Source organism: Impatiens glandulifera, chromosome 1 (assembly GCF_907164915.1).
Source record: "Impatiens glandulifera chromosome 1, dImpGla2.1, whole genome shotgun sequence".
Lineage (NCBI taxonomy): Eukaryota > Viridiplantae > Streptophyta > Magnoliopsida > Ericales > Balsaminaceae > Impatiens > Impatiens glandulifera.
In genome coordinates, this window is record NC_061862.1 from 6,606,092 (window position 1) to 6,624,132 (window position 18,041).

At 26.1% G+C, this 18,041-nt stretch overlaps 3 protein-coding genes across 4 annotated transcripts; all 3 read right to left on the bottom strand.

Moving 5' to 3' along the window:
• Positions 1-1,368: 1,368 nt before the first annotated feature.
• On the bottom strand, positions 1,369-2,696 carry LOC124920199 (serine acetyltransferase 1, chloroplastic-like). Its single transcript, XM_047460634.1, has one exon. It carries the CDS (start codon positions 2,610-2,612, stop codon positions 1,575-1,577), a length of 1,038 nt encoding a protein of 345 aa, XP_047316590.1. The 5' UTR covers positions 2,613-2,696; the 3' UTR covers positions 1,369-1,574.
• Positions 2,697-9,623: 6,927 nt separating this feature from the next.
• LOC124920843 (putative pectate lyase 21) lies at positions 9,624-11,082 on the bottom strand. 2 transcript variants are annotated; one of them, XM_047461408.1, is made up of 3 exons: positions 10,253-11,082; positions 10,048-10,180; positions 9,624-9,989 (listed from the first exon to the last, which is right to left on the bottom strand). In XM_047461408.1, exons 1-3 carry the CDS (start codon positions 11,041-11,043, stop codon positions 9,765-9,767), a joined length of 1,149 nt encoding a protein of 382 aa, XP_047317364.1. In that variant the 5' UTR covers positions 11,044-11,082; the 3' UTR covers positions 9,624-9,764. The 2 variants fall into 2 exon arrangements, with proteins under 2 accessions (XP_047317364.1, XP_047317363.1); XM_047461407.1 differs by having other exon boundaries at positions 10,048-10,186.
• Positions 11,083-13,387: 2,305 nt separating this feature from the next.
• On the bottom strand, positions 13,388-14,845 carry LOC124921389 (nudix hydrolase 2-like). The gene is made up of 7 exons (XM_047462048.1): positions 14,591-14,845; positions 14,352-14,489; positions 14,195-14,272; positions 14,074-14,124; positions 13,957-13,991; positions 13,774-13,882; positions 13,388-13,702 (listed from the first exon to the last, which is right to left on the bottom strand). Exons 1-7 carry the CDS (start codon positions 14,810-14,812, stop codon positions 13,481-13,483), a joined length of 855 nt encoding a protein of 284 aa, XP_047318004.1. The 5' UTR covers positions 14,813-14,845; the 3' UTR covers positions 13,388-13,480.
• Positions 14,846-18,041: the final 3,196 nt, after the last annotated feature.

The window sequence follows — 18,041 nt, forward strand, 5'->3', positions numbered from 1 at the left end:
TTAAAAAATTATTTAATATTCTTTTGAATGTTCACGAGCTATTGGGGAGCAATTATAACAATTTCAAGACAATATTTTATAAATAAATTAAAAATATAAAATTAACCTGAAGTTTTGTTTATACCAGTGTTACAAGTTACATATAAAATATATATATTTATATTTTATTACTAGGAACAATTATACTATAACTGCATAATTAATTAACAGAAAAATATTTTTTTAAAACTAATCCATAATTCCTAAGCAATGATGACTGGTCAATAACATATCAAAGACAAGTTAGTGACATCATCGACGACATCAGTTCTTAGATTCTTGTAATATAAATATATATGCTTCTTAATTTGCGTAATTTTTTTGTTTAGTTTAAAATATACTATTCTTTATTTTGGTGATATAGTTTAAATAAAGATCTGGTTTGATTCAGATTGAAGATTCTCTCCTTTCGAAATTTATTAATTTATTTATTTTCTAGATAATATTAAAAATATATATCTCATTGAAACACTAAATAATAAAGTAGTGAACAAGGGATTATTTAAATAATTTTAAAAATAAACCTTTTTTCACTTAATTAATTTATCAATTAAAAAAATTATCTTTTTTTTTTTACTTTTGTTAAAAAAAAGTGTGAAAATGTTTTGTCATGAAAATTTATTGTTATTCTTTGAGTGTATTTTAGAAACTTGGCCTCTTTGATTGTTTCAACTTGAATTGGGCTTAACGTTTAGAATCTAGCTTCAACTTTATCCGGCCCATTATAGAGAATGCCAGAATTTATATATTTGAGTCCGAATACTCGATGGCCCAACCCAATTAACTATTCTCATAAACTGCTCTTTATCAACCTTAATTCCAATTTTATTATTTTTTTATCATTTAAATGAAGTAACTACATTTTCAATGGAAGTATATATATATTATTTTATTTTCAAATATATATTTTTTAATAAACGAGACTAGCATGACACATCTTAAACCGACTTTTACTACTGAATTACTTTGATAGGTCGATAAATTTGTATATAATAAATAAAATGAAACAACGAATTAAACACATATTCCGCAAATAAAATAGGACAATGGGTTAAGCACCTAAACCGCAAACACACTTAACCAAATGCAAAACTTATCGCCTAACCGTCTTGAACCCAAGACGTATGTATTAATAATATAATTTAATTATCTAATTACAATGTCAAAACATATCTTGTTAGAAAATGACATATATGATGAGTTGATAACAATATCTTATGATGCTTTGAAAAATAAAATCAAATGACCAAGAGTCTTGGATTTTGACCGGGTCTTACCAAACAAATATATATTAAACAAAAGTACAAATTTACTTGGAAAAAAAAGAAAGAAATGGAAGCTTCTTAGACCATTATTATTATTAATTTATTATTATGAGCTCTAGCTAGGATACATGTAAACAACACCACTTAATAGTAGATTTTCAGCCAAAACAGAATGAAAAAACTTAAGTTCTCACATACCCATCAATCATCATCATCACCATCAAGCTTGAAAGCTCTCAAATCCTATATCAATGGAAGATGATGAATTGATCATATAACATAATGAGACCAATTAGAAATATGTGAGATATGATCCATTGTAAAACTTGGCATCCTATCAAGCTTAACAGGATTCTCCTTCCCACCCACCAACTTAGCCGGATTCCCAACCGCAGTAGTTCTATCAGGAACTTCCTTCAAAACAACCGAACCAGCTCCAATTTTAGCACCATCTCCAATTCTAACATTTCCAAGAACACAAGTACCAGCCCCAATCAAAACCCCATTCCCAATCTTCGGATGCCTATCTCCACTTGTCTTCCCTGTTCCACCCAATGTCACATTATGCAGAATCGACACATCATTACCTATAACCGCAGTCTCTCCAATCACTACTCCAGTAGCATGATCCAGCAATATCCCACGTCCAATCCTCGCACCCGGATGGATATCCACAGCAAAGATCTCAGATACTTTGTTTTGTATAAGCAGGGCCAATACTTTCCTCCCGTTTAACCATAGTCTATGGGCGATTCTATGAGCTTGAATTGCTAAAAACCCTTTAAAGTTTAGGAAACAGTGAACGTAACTTATACAAGCTGGGTCTCTTTCTTTTACAGCTATTAGATCATCTCTTACAGATAACATGATTTCTCCATCCTCTGTTAATACATCCATGATTAGATCGTATAGGGTTTCGCTGGAAAGGGTTGAATCACTGAATTTAGTTGCGAGATGATTAGCTAAAGCTCTTTCGAGTGATGGATGTGATAAGATTGAAACGAAGTAGTAACTTGATAGAATCGGCTCCTGAAGAACATCGGCTTCAGCTTCGGCTCTCATTCCTAGCCAAACATGGTCTTCTTGTTCAATTTTCTTTTCTTGTTTGATGGGTTCGCAGGAAATGAGATTGGAGAAAGTGGGTCGGCAGAATTTGAGGTAAGAAGAGTATAAACGATCGTCGATTTGAGATTCTGTATCGGTTATGGAGCAGTGAACACAGGCAGCCATTGAATGTGGATGGAATATGGATTTGGGATGTTGAGGAAGAGAGAAGATAGGGTGGAGAGAGAGAAGATGAGCCAACATTTGTTTAGATTTACATTGAAGAAATGGATTAGATCAAAGGGGGGAATTTATGGAGTGCAGAGGATGGTGATCAGAATCATGAACAGAGAATTAACCATTAATTTTTTGAATGAAAAGTACAATTTTTCTTTGGCAAAGGCCTTGTTTGATCTTTGGTTATTGGGGTTTTATCCGGGTTTTATCCCAAATAACCTTGTTTGATGAAATTAAGAAAAAACCAGTTTTTTATTTTTTATTTCCAAAAATACCCCTACTTCTCTTCCTCTCTTTCAATACATTTTAAAAATATATTAATTTAATTTATATTTAAATAAAATTTAAAATATAATATAATAAAATAAATATTAAAAATTATAGATATAATAATATTAACTTTTATTAATATATCAATTAAAATTAAAATAAATACTAATTTTATAATTATAATTTAAATATTATATAAGATAATATAATATATTATAATTTTATTTATATTGTGTATTTATTTTTATTTAATATAATAACATAAAATTTTAAATAAAATAAATTTTATAATATAATAACCAAAAATCAAACAATTCTATTATAGTATTTATTTAAAAAAATAATTTAAAGTTAGTTTATACCAAAAAAAAATAATAATAATAAATTTCTTTATAAATATTTAATTTAAATGAGATATATTTATAAATTAAATAATATTTTTTATTTAAATATATTTAACTTTATTTTCTAGTATAATTATTTATTAAAATAAATTTAAATTTTAAATGGTATATTAGATAATATAGTTGGTTAGAATTTTATTTATATTTTGAATTTATTTTTATTTAATATAATTAATATAATTTTTTTAAATGAAATAATTTATTAATTTAAATTATATAAAAATAAATTTTATAATGTAATAAAATAAATATAATATATATGTATATATTAATATTATTTTTTAATAATATAAAATAAAATATTTAATTAAAGGGTAATTTTGGTATTTTAATTTATAAAATGATTGATTTGATTTGAGATGTGATGGTTGGGTTTTGGGATAAAACCTGGGTTTTATCCCAATAACCCAAAGATCAAACGAGGCCAAAGTTTCTGTCTGACCAAATCAAGAAAAAAAAATAAAAAAATTCAAATATTTTTTTTATTTTTTTCACACTATATAAATAGAAATAGTATAATATATATACCAAAAAAACAACAATCATTTATTTCATATACCAAAATAAATTAAAATAAAATAAAGTTTATATATTAATACTATTTAAATCATTTTACCAAAAAATAATTATTCACAAAATCATAGTAGCATTATTTCAATAATCTGATTTTATTATAAAGAAGTAATATGAGAGAATTTAGGAAGGGAGAAATGATGGATAACATTATTATTACTGGCTAAAAAAATAATAAAATGTGAGAAAAATGAAAAAATTGATAAAATTTGATATTTTTTCAACTAATCATATTAGTCCCAAAAGTCATTCCTCTATTATCTTATTTTTTAATTTTTTTCTACATATCATTTCTCTTATTGTAATATTTAGAAAAGTAAGTTACTTTAATTTTAGAGAGAAATGAGTGGGATTCGAATACTAACCCATTTGTGTATAAGAAGGATAATGATAGCACATCAATGAGTTTTCTTTTTCAAAAAATATGAACCAATGAAGTCTAGTTTTGGTTTGATGCTCTCCTCTCTTTGTCCACAAAAAGTGTTCATAATAATGGCTCTTCCATTCTTCAAAAGCAAAGACCATAATAATGCCCTAGGCCTTGTTTGATGTTGTATATTTTTAATTCAATATCTAAATAATTTTAGCTTAAATAGAATAAATTTTGACCCAGACATTATTCAGTAGAGGTAATCTAAACTAAAAAGAGAAAAGAATAATGATTTTAAGGAGGTAAATATATATTTTTTTTTTTTTGGTAAAAAGAGTATTGATATATATAAATAAAACAAAAAATAATAATTTAAAATATAAGGTGTTTTATTATTTTGGGCATTGTTCGATTTTTTAGGTAAAAAAAACTTAAAAAATATTAAATATATAAATAAAATAAAAAATAATAATTTAAAATATGTAATATTTTAAATATTTTGGTTAATGAATTGATTAATTTAATGAATAAGAATGAGAGTGAAGTGATGTTTAATTTTTTTTAATTATTTGAATAACTCAAAACCGAACAAGACCTTAATTAAAGAATTAAAAAATTAATTAATTGATAAATGAGATAGAGTGAAATAATATTTGATTTTTTAGATTATTTGAATAACTTAAATTCAATTAAGTCCATTTAAAAAAATGAAAGACAATGACATATGGTCTAGTTATATTCTTAAATATGATTTTTTATTTTTATTTTTTTATTTTGTGGTCTTAGAGTATTTTAGTATAATATAGGGTATAGGCAAATGCAATAGATTTATGAGTTTTCCATTAATTGTGGTTGTGGGGTAAAGGCAAGTCTATCTCTTCAAGACTGGTCGCCTTTAGCAGCGTCACTGCTTAGCGTCTCTACCATTATTTTTGTTTGTGTCTGAAGAAAGAGGACGAATATTCTTATTATTATTTTATCACCAAATTTCTATATTCTCAGTTTTATTACTTTTTTTTTCTTATTGCTAATAATTTATTCTAATGATACTTTTCTAGAATTCTCAAACTATCAGTTTATTCTGGTACTATACAATTAATGGGTTTAATGATTAATCTTTTATAACCATATATATTTAATATTTATTTAAAAGTATCATGGTGGTGTGTTCAATTTTGTGTTTAAAATATCAAATATTTAATATTTATTTATTTAGTAGGATAAGTTAAATACTCAAATCACGGGATACGCGTCGGGTCTCCGAGGTTCTGAGTTCGAGCCTATCAGACGGCAAGTTTCGCTCGTCTGGATAAATTTGTTGAGAAATTTGCGGGTTATTGTTTAACTTGCGACAATTATTCGCATTCCAAAAAAGAAACGGATCAACGTTGTAAAAATGATAATAATAATTATTATTATTATTATTAAAAATAAAAATAAAAGATACTCAAATCACAAAGTGAAATTTAATAATTAATTGTCACTGTTTCAATTCCCACTACAAAAATATTATAAATACTTAATAACTCAACTAGAAATAAAAAAAATTTATTTCGCAACATAGAGATTATAATCTTTTAGTGACCACTGTTATTCAATTATTGTGGATAAGGTGTTTTGTCTTCCTTGAGTTTCTGTTTTAAAAAAAAAATAAGTGCAATTCACACTAATATTTTGATTGATTGCCAATACAAGATAAAAATAATACACATCAATAAGCATATTTACTAATACATTTTAGTTGTATTGGAATAAAAGAAATCAAATAGGTCGGGTTATATCTAATAGAAAAATTCTCGTGCGATGCACACGGATAAAAATACAAACAAAATAAATATAAAAAATATAATAATATGTATTCAATATTTAAAATTCTTAATAAATCACTAACAATATATTAAAATAAAAAATAGAGCACTCTCATTTCACATTTTATTCTATTTCGGTAAAACAACTCATTTTCTCACATATCTCTCATCACATATTTTTTCCAATGAACCTCTCATCTCGTGACCTTACACTTTTACTTTGATCTATAAAATATTTGATTCATATTTTTTAATATTTAGTATCGTGACCTCACATTTTGGTTAATCAAGTATTTGATTTATATTTTTGTAACCACTTTCAATTATTACCGGCCTATTATCCCTCGACAAACTTTTAATGAATCTCTTATCTCGTGACCTTACACTTTCACTTTGGTCTATCAAATATCTGATTCATATTTTTTAATATTTAGCATCGTGACATAACACTTTGATCAATCAAATATTTGGTTTATATTTTTTAACAACTTTCAATTGTTACAGGCATATTATTTCTCGACAAATCACATCTCAATCACACTTTTTTATATATATATATATATATATATATATATATATATATATATATATATATATATATATTAATATTAGTTAGTTAAAAAGTTGAACTTATATTGTTAAGAGAATATCTTGCGTTGATCAAATTTAGTGTTAAATTTAAAATATAAAGTCTTATTAGCTTAATTGGTTAAAGAGTTGTATTTGTTTAGTTAAGTTGAATGTTAAAAACATACCTATAATATTTTTAATTTTATTTTTAACCGTTTTAAATTTATGTGCGGGTCAACCACAATCCGATCCAAGTATTCATTTACTCTCATATATATATCCAAATTAACCATAATTCTTGACCCGACAATAAAGATATTTTAAAAATTAAGTATCATTATATATATATATATATTATTTAGTTAAAATGTCGAATTTATATTGTTAAAAATGTTCCGTATTCATCAAATTTGGTGTTAAATTTAAAATATAAAGTCTTATTAGCCTAGTTGTGTAAAGAGTTGTACTTATTTTTTTTTGTTAGGTTGCAAGTTCGAATCATATATATAACATTTTTAATTTTATTTTTAACCGTTTTAAATTTATGGGCAGGTCAACCCATAATTCGACTAAAGTATTCATTACTCTCCCATATATATTCAAATTAACCACCGCTCTCGACACAGTAATTTGGATACTTTAAAAATAAAGCATTATATATATATATATATATAAATAGATAAATAGATAGATATAGATATGCAATTTTAGCTAAATGTTACTAAATATACCTTAAATTTATTAGTTGAATCAAATTAACCTACAATTTGGTGTTAAAGGGTTGTTAGTCAAATCAAACAAGCTCTTACATTTTCAAAATTCCTTTTATCATATTATGACTAATTTAATTTAGTAAAGGTAATTTTGAATTTGATTATTACTCCATTATACTCATATTATTCTATTAATAAATTTGATTCAGCTTATTCTTATTTTTGTATAATAAATAAATATTTTTTAATAAAAATAAAAATATTTTAATATTTCAATTGATAAATTTAATAATGTGACTAATGACAGTATGAATAAAAATATTATGATTTTGCTTTTTAAAATAAAAATATCATACAAGCAAACTAGTTTGATGTTGGTTATTAAAAAAAATCACTTACTTTTTTTTCAAAAACTAAACTATATTATTTTATAAAATTCTAAATTTTAAATATAACATATATATATATATATATATATAATTTAACTAATTAAAAACTATAAACATTCAAAATAACCAAATATCAAGCTCTAACTGCAATATGAGATTGTTTGATATTATATTATTTGAATTTTCTATATTTTATAGAAAATAAATTAAGAGTAATTTAATATTTTTTTTACTAATAATGTGATAACTTCTCATTCTAAAAATATCAAATTATTTTTATTTTTTTTATAAAATTTGAAAAAAATAAATATTTTTTTTATAATTATTTAAATAAATAAAAAAGTCTTATTCTCAATTAAAATAGGTTGAAATAGAGTAATTATTATAATGGATAAAACTAATTTATTCAAAAAACAAACTATATTTTCTAAAAACTAATTCAAAATAATTGATTTTTTTATTAAACAAAGTTTTATTTTTATAATAATATTTTTTCAAAAAATCAAAAGAGTTTCAAATAAAGCACATTCTTTCATTAATTTCCTTATTAATTATTTTATTTAAATTAATAATTAAAATAATTTTTATATTTTCTTATGATATATCAATAGATTATAAAATCATTTTATCAAAATAAATATAATTAACTCCCATATTTTTGTTATCTCAAATAAACAAAACAAAAAAAAAAATAAAAGCCCAAGATCATTTGAAACTTTATGGTTACTACAATGTGCTGTCCACATTGGAAACACTTTTGATCAAGTTAAAATGAAAGTTGTAAAAAAACAACATTGCTAATGTGACTACACATTCTTTAGTAATAGTGGGACACCAATGATTACAACTAAGTTTTTTCTTTATTTTTTCTTTTGAAATTTTATTCTATTTTTAAAAAAAATTAACCATCATTTAAAATATCAAAATATTTGTATTTTATTTTTATTAAATTTAAATTTTAAATAAAATAATATGTTAATAATTACACCAAATAAAAAAACAAATAACATATATTTTGAATGTCTTTTATTACTCCTATAGTAAGAGAAAAGGAGACCCTTTATTTTGAATGTCTTTTTTATCAAAACCCAGAAAAAAAACATTATTAAAAGGAGACCCTTTATTTTAATTTCTTTATTATTCCTCCTTAATTCCAACATCACATCCACCTTATTTTTTTATTATAAAAAAAAACACATAAATGTCTTTATTTATTTATTTCAATACATTTAGCCTAATAAATTATTTTTCTCTGACTTTAATCAATTAAATTAAATAACTTATAAAAAAAAACAAAAAAAATAGTATTGTCTTTCAAAAAAAAGTGAATTTTTTATTCATTGGTTTATTGTTGCTGTTCATCATCATCATCATCCCATTCCCAGCTACACCTAAACCTATAGTAAGAGAAAAGAAAACAGATGATTGATTACTCAGATATATGACTATCACCTACATCATGTGAATTCTGCCATTGTTCCGGCTGTGGCCGCCATTTGTAGCTTTCAAATTCTTCCATTGCGCTGCTTCCAACATAATCCAGCAATCCCTCGCCCGCCTTTTTCATTGTCGAATCGGAGGTAAGCGGCGATGTATGGCCGAATATCACGACCACGATTATAAACAGAGCCGTTGAGACCAGAAGAGGCGAGAAGTAGGCCACCAGACTTGGGGCAGTGTAGATGAGAGCGATAATCATTAGAGAAATACCCATGGTGAGTATGATTTGAAATTTGAACTTCATAACCATTGCTGCCACGCCGCCGCCACCCATTTGAATTGAGATACGCCGCCGCCCCCGCCGCCGCACACGAAAGAAAGAGAGATAGAGAGAGAAAGAAAGATTAGGGTTTGATTAATGAGGCCGTAAATTGGCAGTTTTATTGCGGAAAATTTAATTTCCAACAATACCCTGCAACTTAATTAGGTTTTATTTTGAAACACTTATAACTTGAGGAAAAAAAATGCAGAGTCTTGTTCTTGCCGATTCTTCAATTTCAGGCAATCATTAGTCTAATATTACAATTACCCATTTCATTACAAGTTAATATTGATCATTACAATTGAAAATAATCAACCAATTTAACATGACTTGCCTATTTGACAATCAAGAACACCAGCCTGTTGAATCATCTTTGCTATACTTGAAGCAGGTTGAGCAACCATGCTTGAAGCTTTTACATATTTATCAGATGATTTCTGTCCAGAAGGTGTAAAGAAAGCACCATTCACCATCATATCTCCTTCTGATCTCCAATTCCAATTCTTCCAATCTTCATATCCCAATGGGCTTTCCCGTTTTGTCACCTGAACAAGAATTGATTCAGTTTCAAATTGATTTGCTTCATTAACAACATATATATACCTCTTTAAGGGAATCATCATCGGACGCGATGAAAATATTCCCTTGGCTATTGATAGTTGGATTCGCACTCCCTCCAATTGCATAACTCTTCCAACCAACATACACATTGTTCATAATGTGGAAATATCCATGCCTGCACCTGCAAACACAAAGGATATATAAGACACAAATCTTTTTCAGAAGCATAAGAAGAATTACTACATACCTGGGCATTCTTTGAACCAGGCCTTCCCCAAAGTAATTGAAGGCAATCGTGGCTTGCATTCTCTTATCCTCTACAAATTCATCGCTATGACCCATCAACATAACTTCGTTATGATCCAACATGTAGTTATTCGATATGGTTATAGCAGTCGATCCAAAAATAGCATCAATCAACCCATCATAACATCTGGCTAAGGTACAATGATCAATCCAAATATCCCTAGACTTGAATATGGATATTCCATCTCCATCTGAAACACCCCTCATTCCATAATGAGTTGTTGAATCCCTGACCAAAGAATTCCCAGCAGGTAAACAGTTGTGAATGTAAATCCCATGTATGATTACATTTGTTACGTTCCATATCGTCACACAAGGTCCATTCGATATCTCAATGTTGTACCCTCTACCATCAATTGTTTTATACGAATTCATTACAAGTTCTTCCTTTAACTGTATAGTCATATCTTGTTGAAATATGATCCATAGAGGGTCGTCTTGGATGACTGCGTATCGTAGTGTTCCTTCAATTGGGTTGAGAGGATTGTCGTTGTTTGAATCGGTGACAGTGTAGAATTGTCCATCACGACCTCCAATGGCATTGCGACCGAATCCAAATGAACAATCAGCTAGATGCTTACGATTGGTTTCCCAATTGGGATCGCATCTCCAGCATTCGTCGATTGGGTTTCCTTTCTTGCAAGATGATGAGTTCAATTGATTAGTTGAGAATGAAAGATGAGTATGAATGAGAATGAAGATCAAGTAGAATGAGATGATGATAGTAGACATTTTGGAGAAATTGGTCAGAAATTGAATGAACTAGGGAGTTGGGATTTTATTTTAATTATAATATGTAAAGTTCTATCTATGCCCATAAGATTTCAATATGTATTGGATTTGGATAAATAGGGAGTGAAAAATTAGGTGCACGTTTCAATATGTTTGGGGTAAAGCTTGCAAAAGCAGTTGGTTGTTATTTTTTTTTTCTATTTTTTTTAAACTTTGAACAAAATAATCATTATAAATATATTAAGCATTATAAATATAAATATATTAAAAGTAAAATAAGATAATATTTTAAAATATAACTTAACTAATTATAACCAAACTAACCCCACTTCGATTTATAAATTCGAACAAATTAATTTGTTCAATATGATTTTTCTAAAAAATCTAAAATATTTAATTTCATTATTCATTTTTTTCTTATTGATCACATCATTATAATTTTTATCATTAATAAAAAAATACCTACTATTTAAAAAAAAATATTAATTTTCTATTATATTAACACCCTTTCACTATTTTTATTCCAAAAAAAAACATGATTTTTTAAAAATCTTTTATGAAAAAAATATATTTAAATAAATCATTAGTTTTTTTTAACCCAATCTGAACAGCCCATACATTTAGATATTTTACATGTGATTCAATCTGAATCTATATTTTTATAGATAAGGTTTTGTTTTTTTGTTTGAATTATTTGTTTATCTTTGATTAGGAAAAAAATTATGTTTAAATGTAAAATTTGTTTGATTATAATTTTTATATTAGTTTATTACATAACTTTATTTTGTGTTGAATTAAAACGCTTACACACATACACACCATTTTTTTTTTCTTTGACTAAGATGTGTTTTAAATGAAGTCATGCTAAGAAGAGAAGAGGACGAGAGAGTACATGGGCAGGACGGAGCTCTAATTATCCATCCACTTACTTTGAAAAAAAATAACAAATATTTTTCTAAAGAAAAAGGTCAAAAGTGTTCATTATAATGATTGTGAAATCGTAAATAATAATAAGAAATTGAAATGGGAAAAACAAATTAATAAAGAATAAACAAAAACAAATAGAACAAGTTTAATTGTCAATAAAATCAAAAAAATTATGTTAAAAAGTTGTATTTTTCGGATTTAAACGAATATGAGCTTGGTACAGTTGGTTTATATACCACAAAATCGTTGAAGACAAACCATTGCTTTCGATTTATTGGTTGGTTAAAATGTGAGTTATAATGATTTGATTGGCTCGGTCGATTTTGTTCCTTTGACAACAAAATTATTACTAAATAATACACTTATACTTTTAATTTATTTTGAAAACAAACATAAAAACTAAGTATATTGTAGAATAAAATCTTAATTCTTAAAATAAATATTTAGCTATTATAACTTGGGACCAATTTATTTATAACTTCTTTTTATTACCGGTTGGTTGGTCCATCGATTTGTGTAAATTATATTTTTCTAATTTATGTTTTAAAATGTCCGTGATTGATTATTTAGAATTAGTTATAAATTTCATACATAAAATAAAATATATACCTCATTTAGAATTTAGGAGATGTTTCATCATCATAGTAAGATTTTAATATATACCTCATTTTGACGAGGTATCGCTTCTTGTATTATTTATTCATTTTTTTTTACCGATCTCTTTGATTTCACATCTTAACATTGATCATGTGAAATTTTAATAGTTTGATCGTCATTAAGCCGACCAACCGAACCATTGAGTTTGATTTAACGATTTTATAAACAATTTAGTAATTCAGTTCGATTTAAACCAGTTCATCAATTTTAATTATACCTCTATTTAATTAACTGTTTTTCACAATAAATGAACATGTATTTCTTGTTTCTTAATAAACAAAACTCTCTAAAGTCAATAGAGTTTGTTTTTCTTTTTCAAACAAATTTATAATTAATTCATTAATTAAAGAATAGAAAATGTTCTCTATGCAGATAATGTCACAATATTGATATTTGAAAATCAACTGCAAAATAAGTACTGAAATTAAAACTCTACTCAGTAAATAGTAGAGTTCACTTGAATATTCAACTCAAACATGGGCCACTGTCACTCTGCCAGTCTGGGTGGGGTTCATGAGTTTTAATTAATGTGAATTTGATTTATTGTCTAAAAATCTAATCTAATAACCAAAAAATAATAATATTATTATTCAACATTTGTATGGGTATTTATATATATAAAACAATTCGGTAGTATGGAAAATTTGTAACTTAGTGATGGTATATTATCAATGTCTCATTATTTCTTGTCTTCATATCTAGTCTTTATTTTAACTAATTTTATAAGTAAATTAATATTAAACAGTTCTAATAACCAAACTTTAAAATCAAAAGGACCAAAGGTCATTATTGAGCATTTATTAAACCTAATGAATGGCAACAAGATGTGGTTGTAATGGAAGAATATTGATGGTTAGTTGAGTACTTTAGGACATCGATTCACATAAATGTAGCTCATTTCATCTTCAATGAAAGCCGAGATTATTGGAAAAGGGGTAAAACCCGTATAATTCTCATCACCAATAGTCTTTGTTTCTGACTTCGCTAATAATAAGCAACCAAGTTCAAACACGTACTTCATTGTCCCGTCGTTCTTAACAAAAGTTTGCGCCCCGAATTCCTCCAATCCCATCCACTGCCAAGACAAAGAGATTGAATGTGAAATTAAGAAAAGATTAAAGAATAAATTAAAAGTATTTAATTAACCTGGGCTGCCTCAATTTCCAGTTCTTGCTTCTGAATTTTGAAAGATTTAGCCTTCAAAATGCACAAAAATAATATCTCTGACTTACCAAACAAGGCCTTGTGACTTTCCCTGTTAAATATAAAACTTATAAAATCATATAATGTGAAATTGGAAATTAAATCAATCTTAATGTTGCCTCAAACCTGAAAGCTACTACATCAACAAAATCAGCATCAATCTAGCAATATAGAAAATTCACCAAAAAATTAATTCTCTACAAAAAAAAAAATAAAAATAATGGTAATAATAAATTACCATACCCCGGTTTCCTCTTTTACTTCTCTTATTGCAGCTCCAACAATATCCTCGCCCTATCCCATAAATAATGATTAATCTAATTAAGAAATAACTGTTTAAATTCCAAAAATTATTCGTCGTTACCTCATCCACGGTGCCTGTTGGTATCTTCCAGATACCTTTATCCCGAAATCTACCATTCTTTTCTTGTACAACAAGCAACTGCGTCGAAAAATAATAATTGATTTGTCAAATTATTAAGAAAATTGAAGTTTAATTTTGTTAATTAGTAACTTAGTACCTCTCCTTTATGGTTGAAAATTATGGCACCTATACCAAGTCTATGAGAAGCATTGGCAGGGATTGTATTATCTGTTTTAGGAATCCATTGAACAAGCATTAAATATCTAGGCTCAGCATGGTGGAACCAGAATCCTTCCTGTCCAAATTAATTAATTACAACTAAAATCAATAACTTATATATATATATATATATATATATATATATATATAATTGAAGAGAAATTAAATAATTACTACCTTCACCGCAACCTCGACAAGGTTTACATGTTGGATCGGTAGTTTGATCCAAACGCCTTTCTTGCCCTGAATCTTCCAAGTCGATAGTGAATATGTAAGAAGATGAAAGAATTTTTCAGCATTCATGGTCTCGGTTATCTCCACTATGACACCTTCGTGATCATCTTCTACATATGGAAGAAGAAGATCGAGATCGTTCATTTGATTCATCAAATTTCCCATGAAATATTGTAGTTAGTTCAAGGATATTGGTATTTGTAATGTCAATATGATTGGATATAATTTTATGCACTAGTATTATAATGCACTTGTCACAAGTTAGGTCACACAACACTACTATATGTGAAGTCATAATTATGACAAAATTGACTACAAACATTTGTGTGAGTGCTTGTTTTTATATCTAGTGTAATTACCAAAATGTATGATTCAATTATATGATAGTTTTTTTTTTCATTACTCAAATTTCACTGAGTGTTGTGTTTTATAATTTCATATTTTTTTTTTATTTCGAATAATACTTACAATCTTCCGTGGGTAATTTGTTGTCTATTCCTTCCATTCGTGTTAGTTATCATTTCTCGAATCCGTATTTGTCTTTTTCTTTGCAAGTAAAAGAGATGATGTTGCGGATCTGTAGTTTTATTTTTATTATTTTGATAAAGAGTTTTTGAAATTTATCTTTCATCTGGAAGCCATTTTATATGTATCTTCTAATGATTTCTATGAGTTTCTTGTTATTTTGACCATATTGGTAAATGATCAATTATCAAAACTTTTTTCGACGTTGTTTATCAACTTCGGACAAAGATAAATTTCACCGTCACTCAAAATTATGGGTAGAGATTCTTTTAACACTGTTTAATTGATTTGTTCGGCTTACTCTCATTCATCACTCATTGTTCTTGAATTCAAATGAGTCCGTCCTTCGAGTTACTCTAAAAAAAATTACGTGATTGATGAATCATTTCTTTTATAATTTAATCTTTGCAAATTTGTATTATATACATCTCTAACTTTATTTAGTTTATTTGATATTTTAGACGTTATTTTTTATTATTTATAAATTAATGTTATATATTTTGTTCTATATATTGTTTGTGTGTTTAGATTTTTGAAAATTATGAAATTCAATATACCTGAGTTTTGAGACAATCAAAAGATGTTAGATTTATGAATTCGATTTTGTTGGATCTTTAGTAAAAAAAAAATGATTTTCCATGATGATATCATTTAGAAAGTAAGGCCTATCAGGACGGATGATCATTATGTACAACTCTTTCATTTTATTTGAGGTATTGTAGACTACATGTGATCTCTAATTCATGACATCATATACCAACAACTATCCTTGAATTTTAAATAGATTAACTAAAGTTTTAACAAAAACATTGGGACCACTGACAATTAAATTATCTTCATCATTCGGTGGACGACATGGAGATAAATAAAAAGAAAATCTTTGAAGAGAAAAGTTATGATATTATCGTTTCAAATGATTTATGGTTACACGGGTCGCTTCAATATGAAAAATAGATATTTGTTCATGATATGAATTTTTCAATTTTATTGACATATAAATTCTTAAGTTGTTATTTATTTTTTATTTTTTTATTTTTAATAAAAAAAAATAAAAATAAAAACCTTTTTTGAAGTCACATTCAATTGAAAAGATTTCAGCTTACGTTTGATTATCATTATAAATTCACAATTTTGACTCCGTGAAAATGGTAGTAAGATTTTTCTGAGTAACAAACTGACCTTTAGGGATTTTTTTTTTAATCTAGATAGAAATATTTTCTATTTTATTATAATTTTTTTATCAAGCCACTATTATTATTTATTATTTGTAACTATCAAATTACTAATTTTATTATATTTTTTTTAAAATTTAAATTTTAAATATAAAAAATATTTTAATAATTAAACTAACTAAAAACTTAAATTTTTTTTTTATCGAACAAACATCTTTTAATAAAACTAAAAAGAAATCCACAAATAACCAAGATCAAACCAGCTCGGGTGGCGGCTTAATTTGACTGGGCAGAGTATTATTTTATCTTATATTTTATTATTATTATTATTATATATATATATATTCAAATATATAATTGGTGATTGAGTATTTTTTTTTTTTTTATTTCTATCGTACCAAAAGTTTCAATATAAGAAAATATTATATACGCGGTATACCAGGGACGGATTCAGGATTTAGGACTGGGGTAGGTTTAAAAAAATAATGATTTTTTTTTTTAATAAAATGAGTGTACAAAGGTAAGTTTTATCATTATATATATATATATATATATATATAATTATATATATATATATATATAATGATGCTTAATTTTTAATGTGTCCGGATTGTCGGGTCGAGAGTTGTGGTTAATTTGGATATATATGTGAGAGTAAATTGATACTTGGGTCGAATTGTGGGTTGACTTGCCCATAAACTTAAAACGGTTAAAAATAAAATTAAAAATATTATAAGTATTGTTTGAACTTGTAACATAACAAAATAAGTACACCTCTTTAACCAACTAGGCTAATAACACTTTATATTTTAAATTCAACATCAAATTTGATGAACACGGTGGTTCATCAATAGTTTTTAATCGGTCATAATTCTCTTTTAACTTTGCGCTATAGATTTCACTATTATTAGTGAGCAATAATGAAAGAATTCTATCATATTTATAGAGATAGATGACATAATTCATATGAATATAATTATATAGTAAGTCTCGCCTAAACTACTTTAATGGTAGTCTTTACATTTTCCATTTCATTCGTAGTATGGGGAAGAAGTGACTCTATAGGTCAAACTAATTGAGTTAAGAAATTAAATTATATCAATTGTTTTAGAGATTGTTCTGCAATGTGAAAGTAAATGGATATTTGAGTCGGATTGTTTAGTTGACCCGCCCATAAACTTAAAACGGTTAAAAATAAAATTAAAAATGCTATCACATTTTTACCCAATTTTTTTTCACGATTTTTTATATTATTATTCTTGCAAATACACGATATACATGCTAGTTTTAATAATTAGATAAAAAAAAAAGTGAATTATATTGAATTTTTTTAAAAAATTAGAAGGTATTGTCAAATTTTGAACCGTAATATTTTTTTTCTTTTTTCAGGGTGTGGGATTAAGTTCACCCGAACCCCTACATAGATTCGTACCTAGGTATACTGAAATATTTATATAATACCATTAATATTCCAATTAACGGTATACTACGATTTTTGTACCATCGGTATTATATCATTCATATCAAATAATATTAAAATTTAATTTTAAAATTTTATATTTTTATAATTAAATTATCATCAAACCTGTTTAGCGAAGAAAATAAATACTGATATAGTTAAACCAAAAATCTATTTAAAAATAAATAAATTACTAAGAATTGACATTTTGATTTTACTATTTTTTTTTTCAAATTAG

Excerpts from the sequence above, each read along its gene's own strand:
- LOC124920199 (XM_047460634.1), bottom strand. The coding sequence starts at position 2,612 with ATGTTGGCTCATCTTCTCTCTCTCCACCCTATCTTCTCTCTTCCTCAA.
- LOC124921389 (XM_047462048.1), bottom strand. The coding sequence starts at position 14,812 with ATGGGAAATTTGATGAATCAAATGAACGATCTCGATCTTCTTCTTCCA. Across the intron at positions 14,125-14,194 it reads CAACAGGCACCGTGGATGAG|GGCGAGGATATTGTTGGAGC; the intron begins GTAACGACGAAT and ends TTTATGGGATAG. Across the intron at positions 13,703-13,773 it reads TGGAAATTGAGGCAGCCCAG|TGGATGGGATTGGAGGAATT; the intron begins GTTAATTAAATA and ends TTGTCTTGGCAG.
- LOC124920843 (XM_047461407.1), bottom strand. The coding sequence starts at position 11,043 with ATGTCTACTATCATCATCTCATTCTACTTGATCTTCATTCTCATTCAT. Across the intron at positions 10,187-10,252 it reads CTGGTTCAAAGAATGCCCAG|GTGCAGGCATGGATATTTCC; the intron begins GTATGTAGTAAT and ends TTGTGTTTGCAG. Across the intron at positions 9,990-10,047 it reads ATGATGATTCCCTTAAAGAG|GTGACAAAACGGGAAAGCCC; the intron begins GTATATATATGT and ends ATTCTTGTTCAG.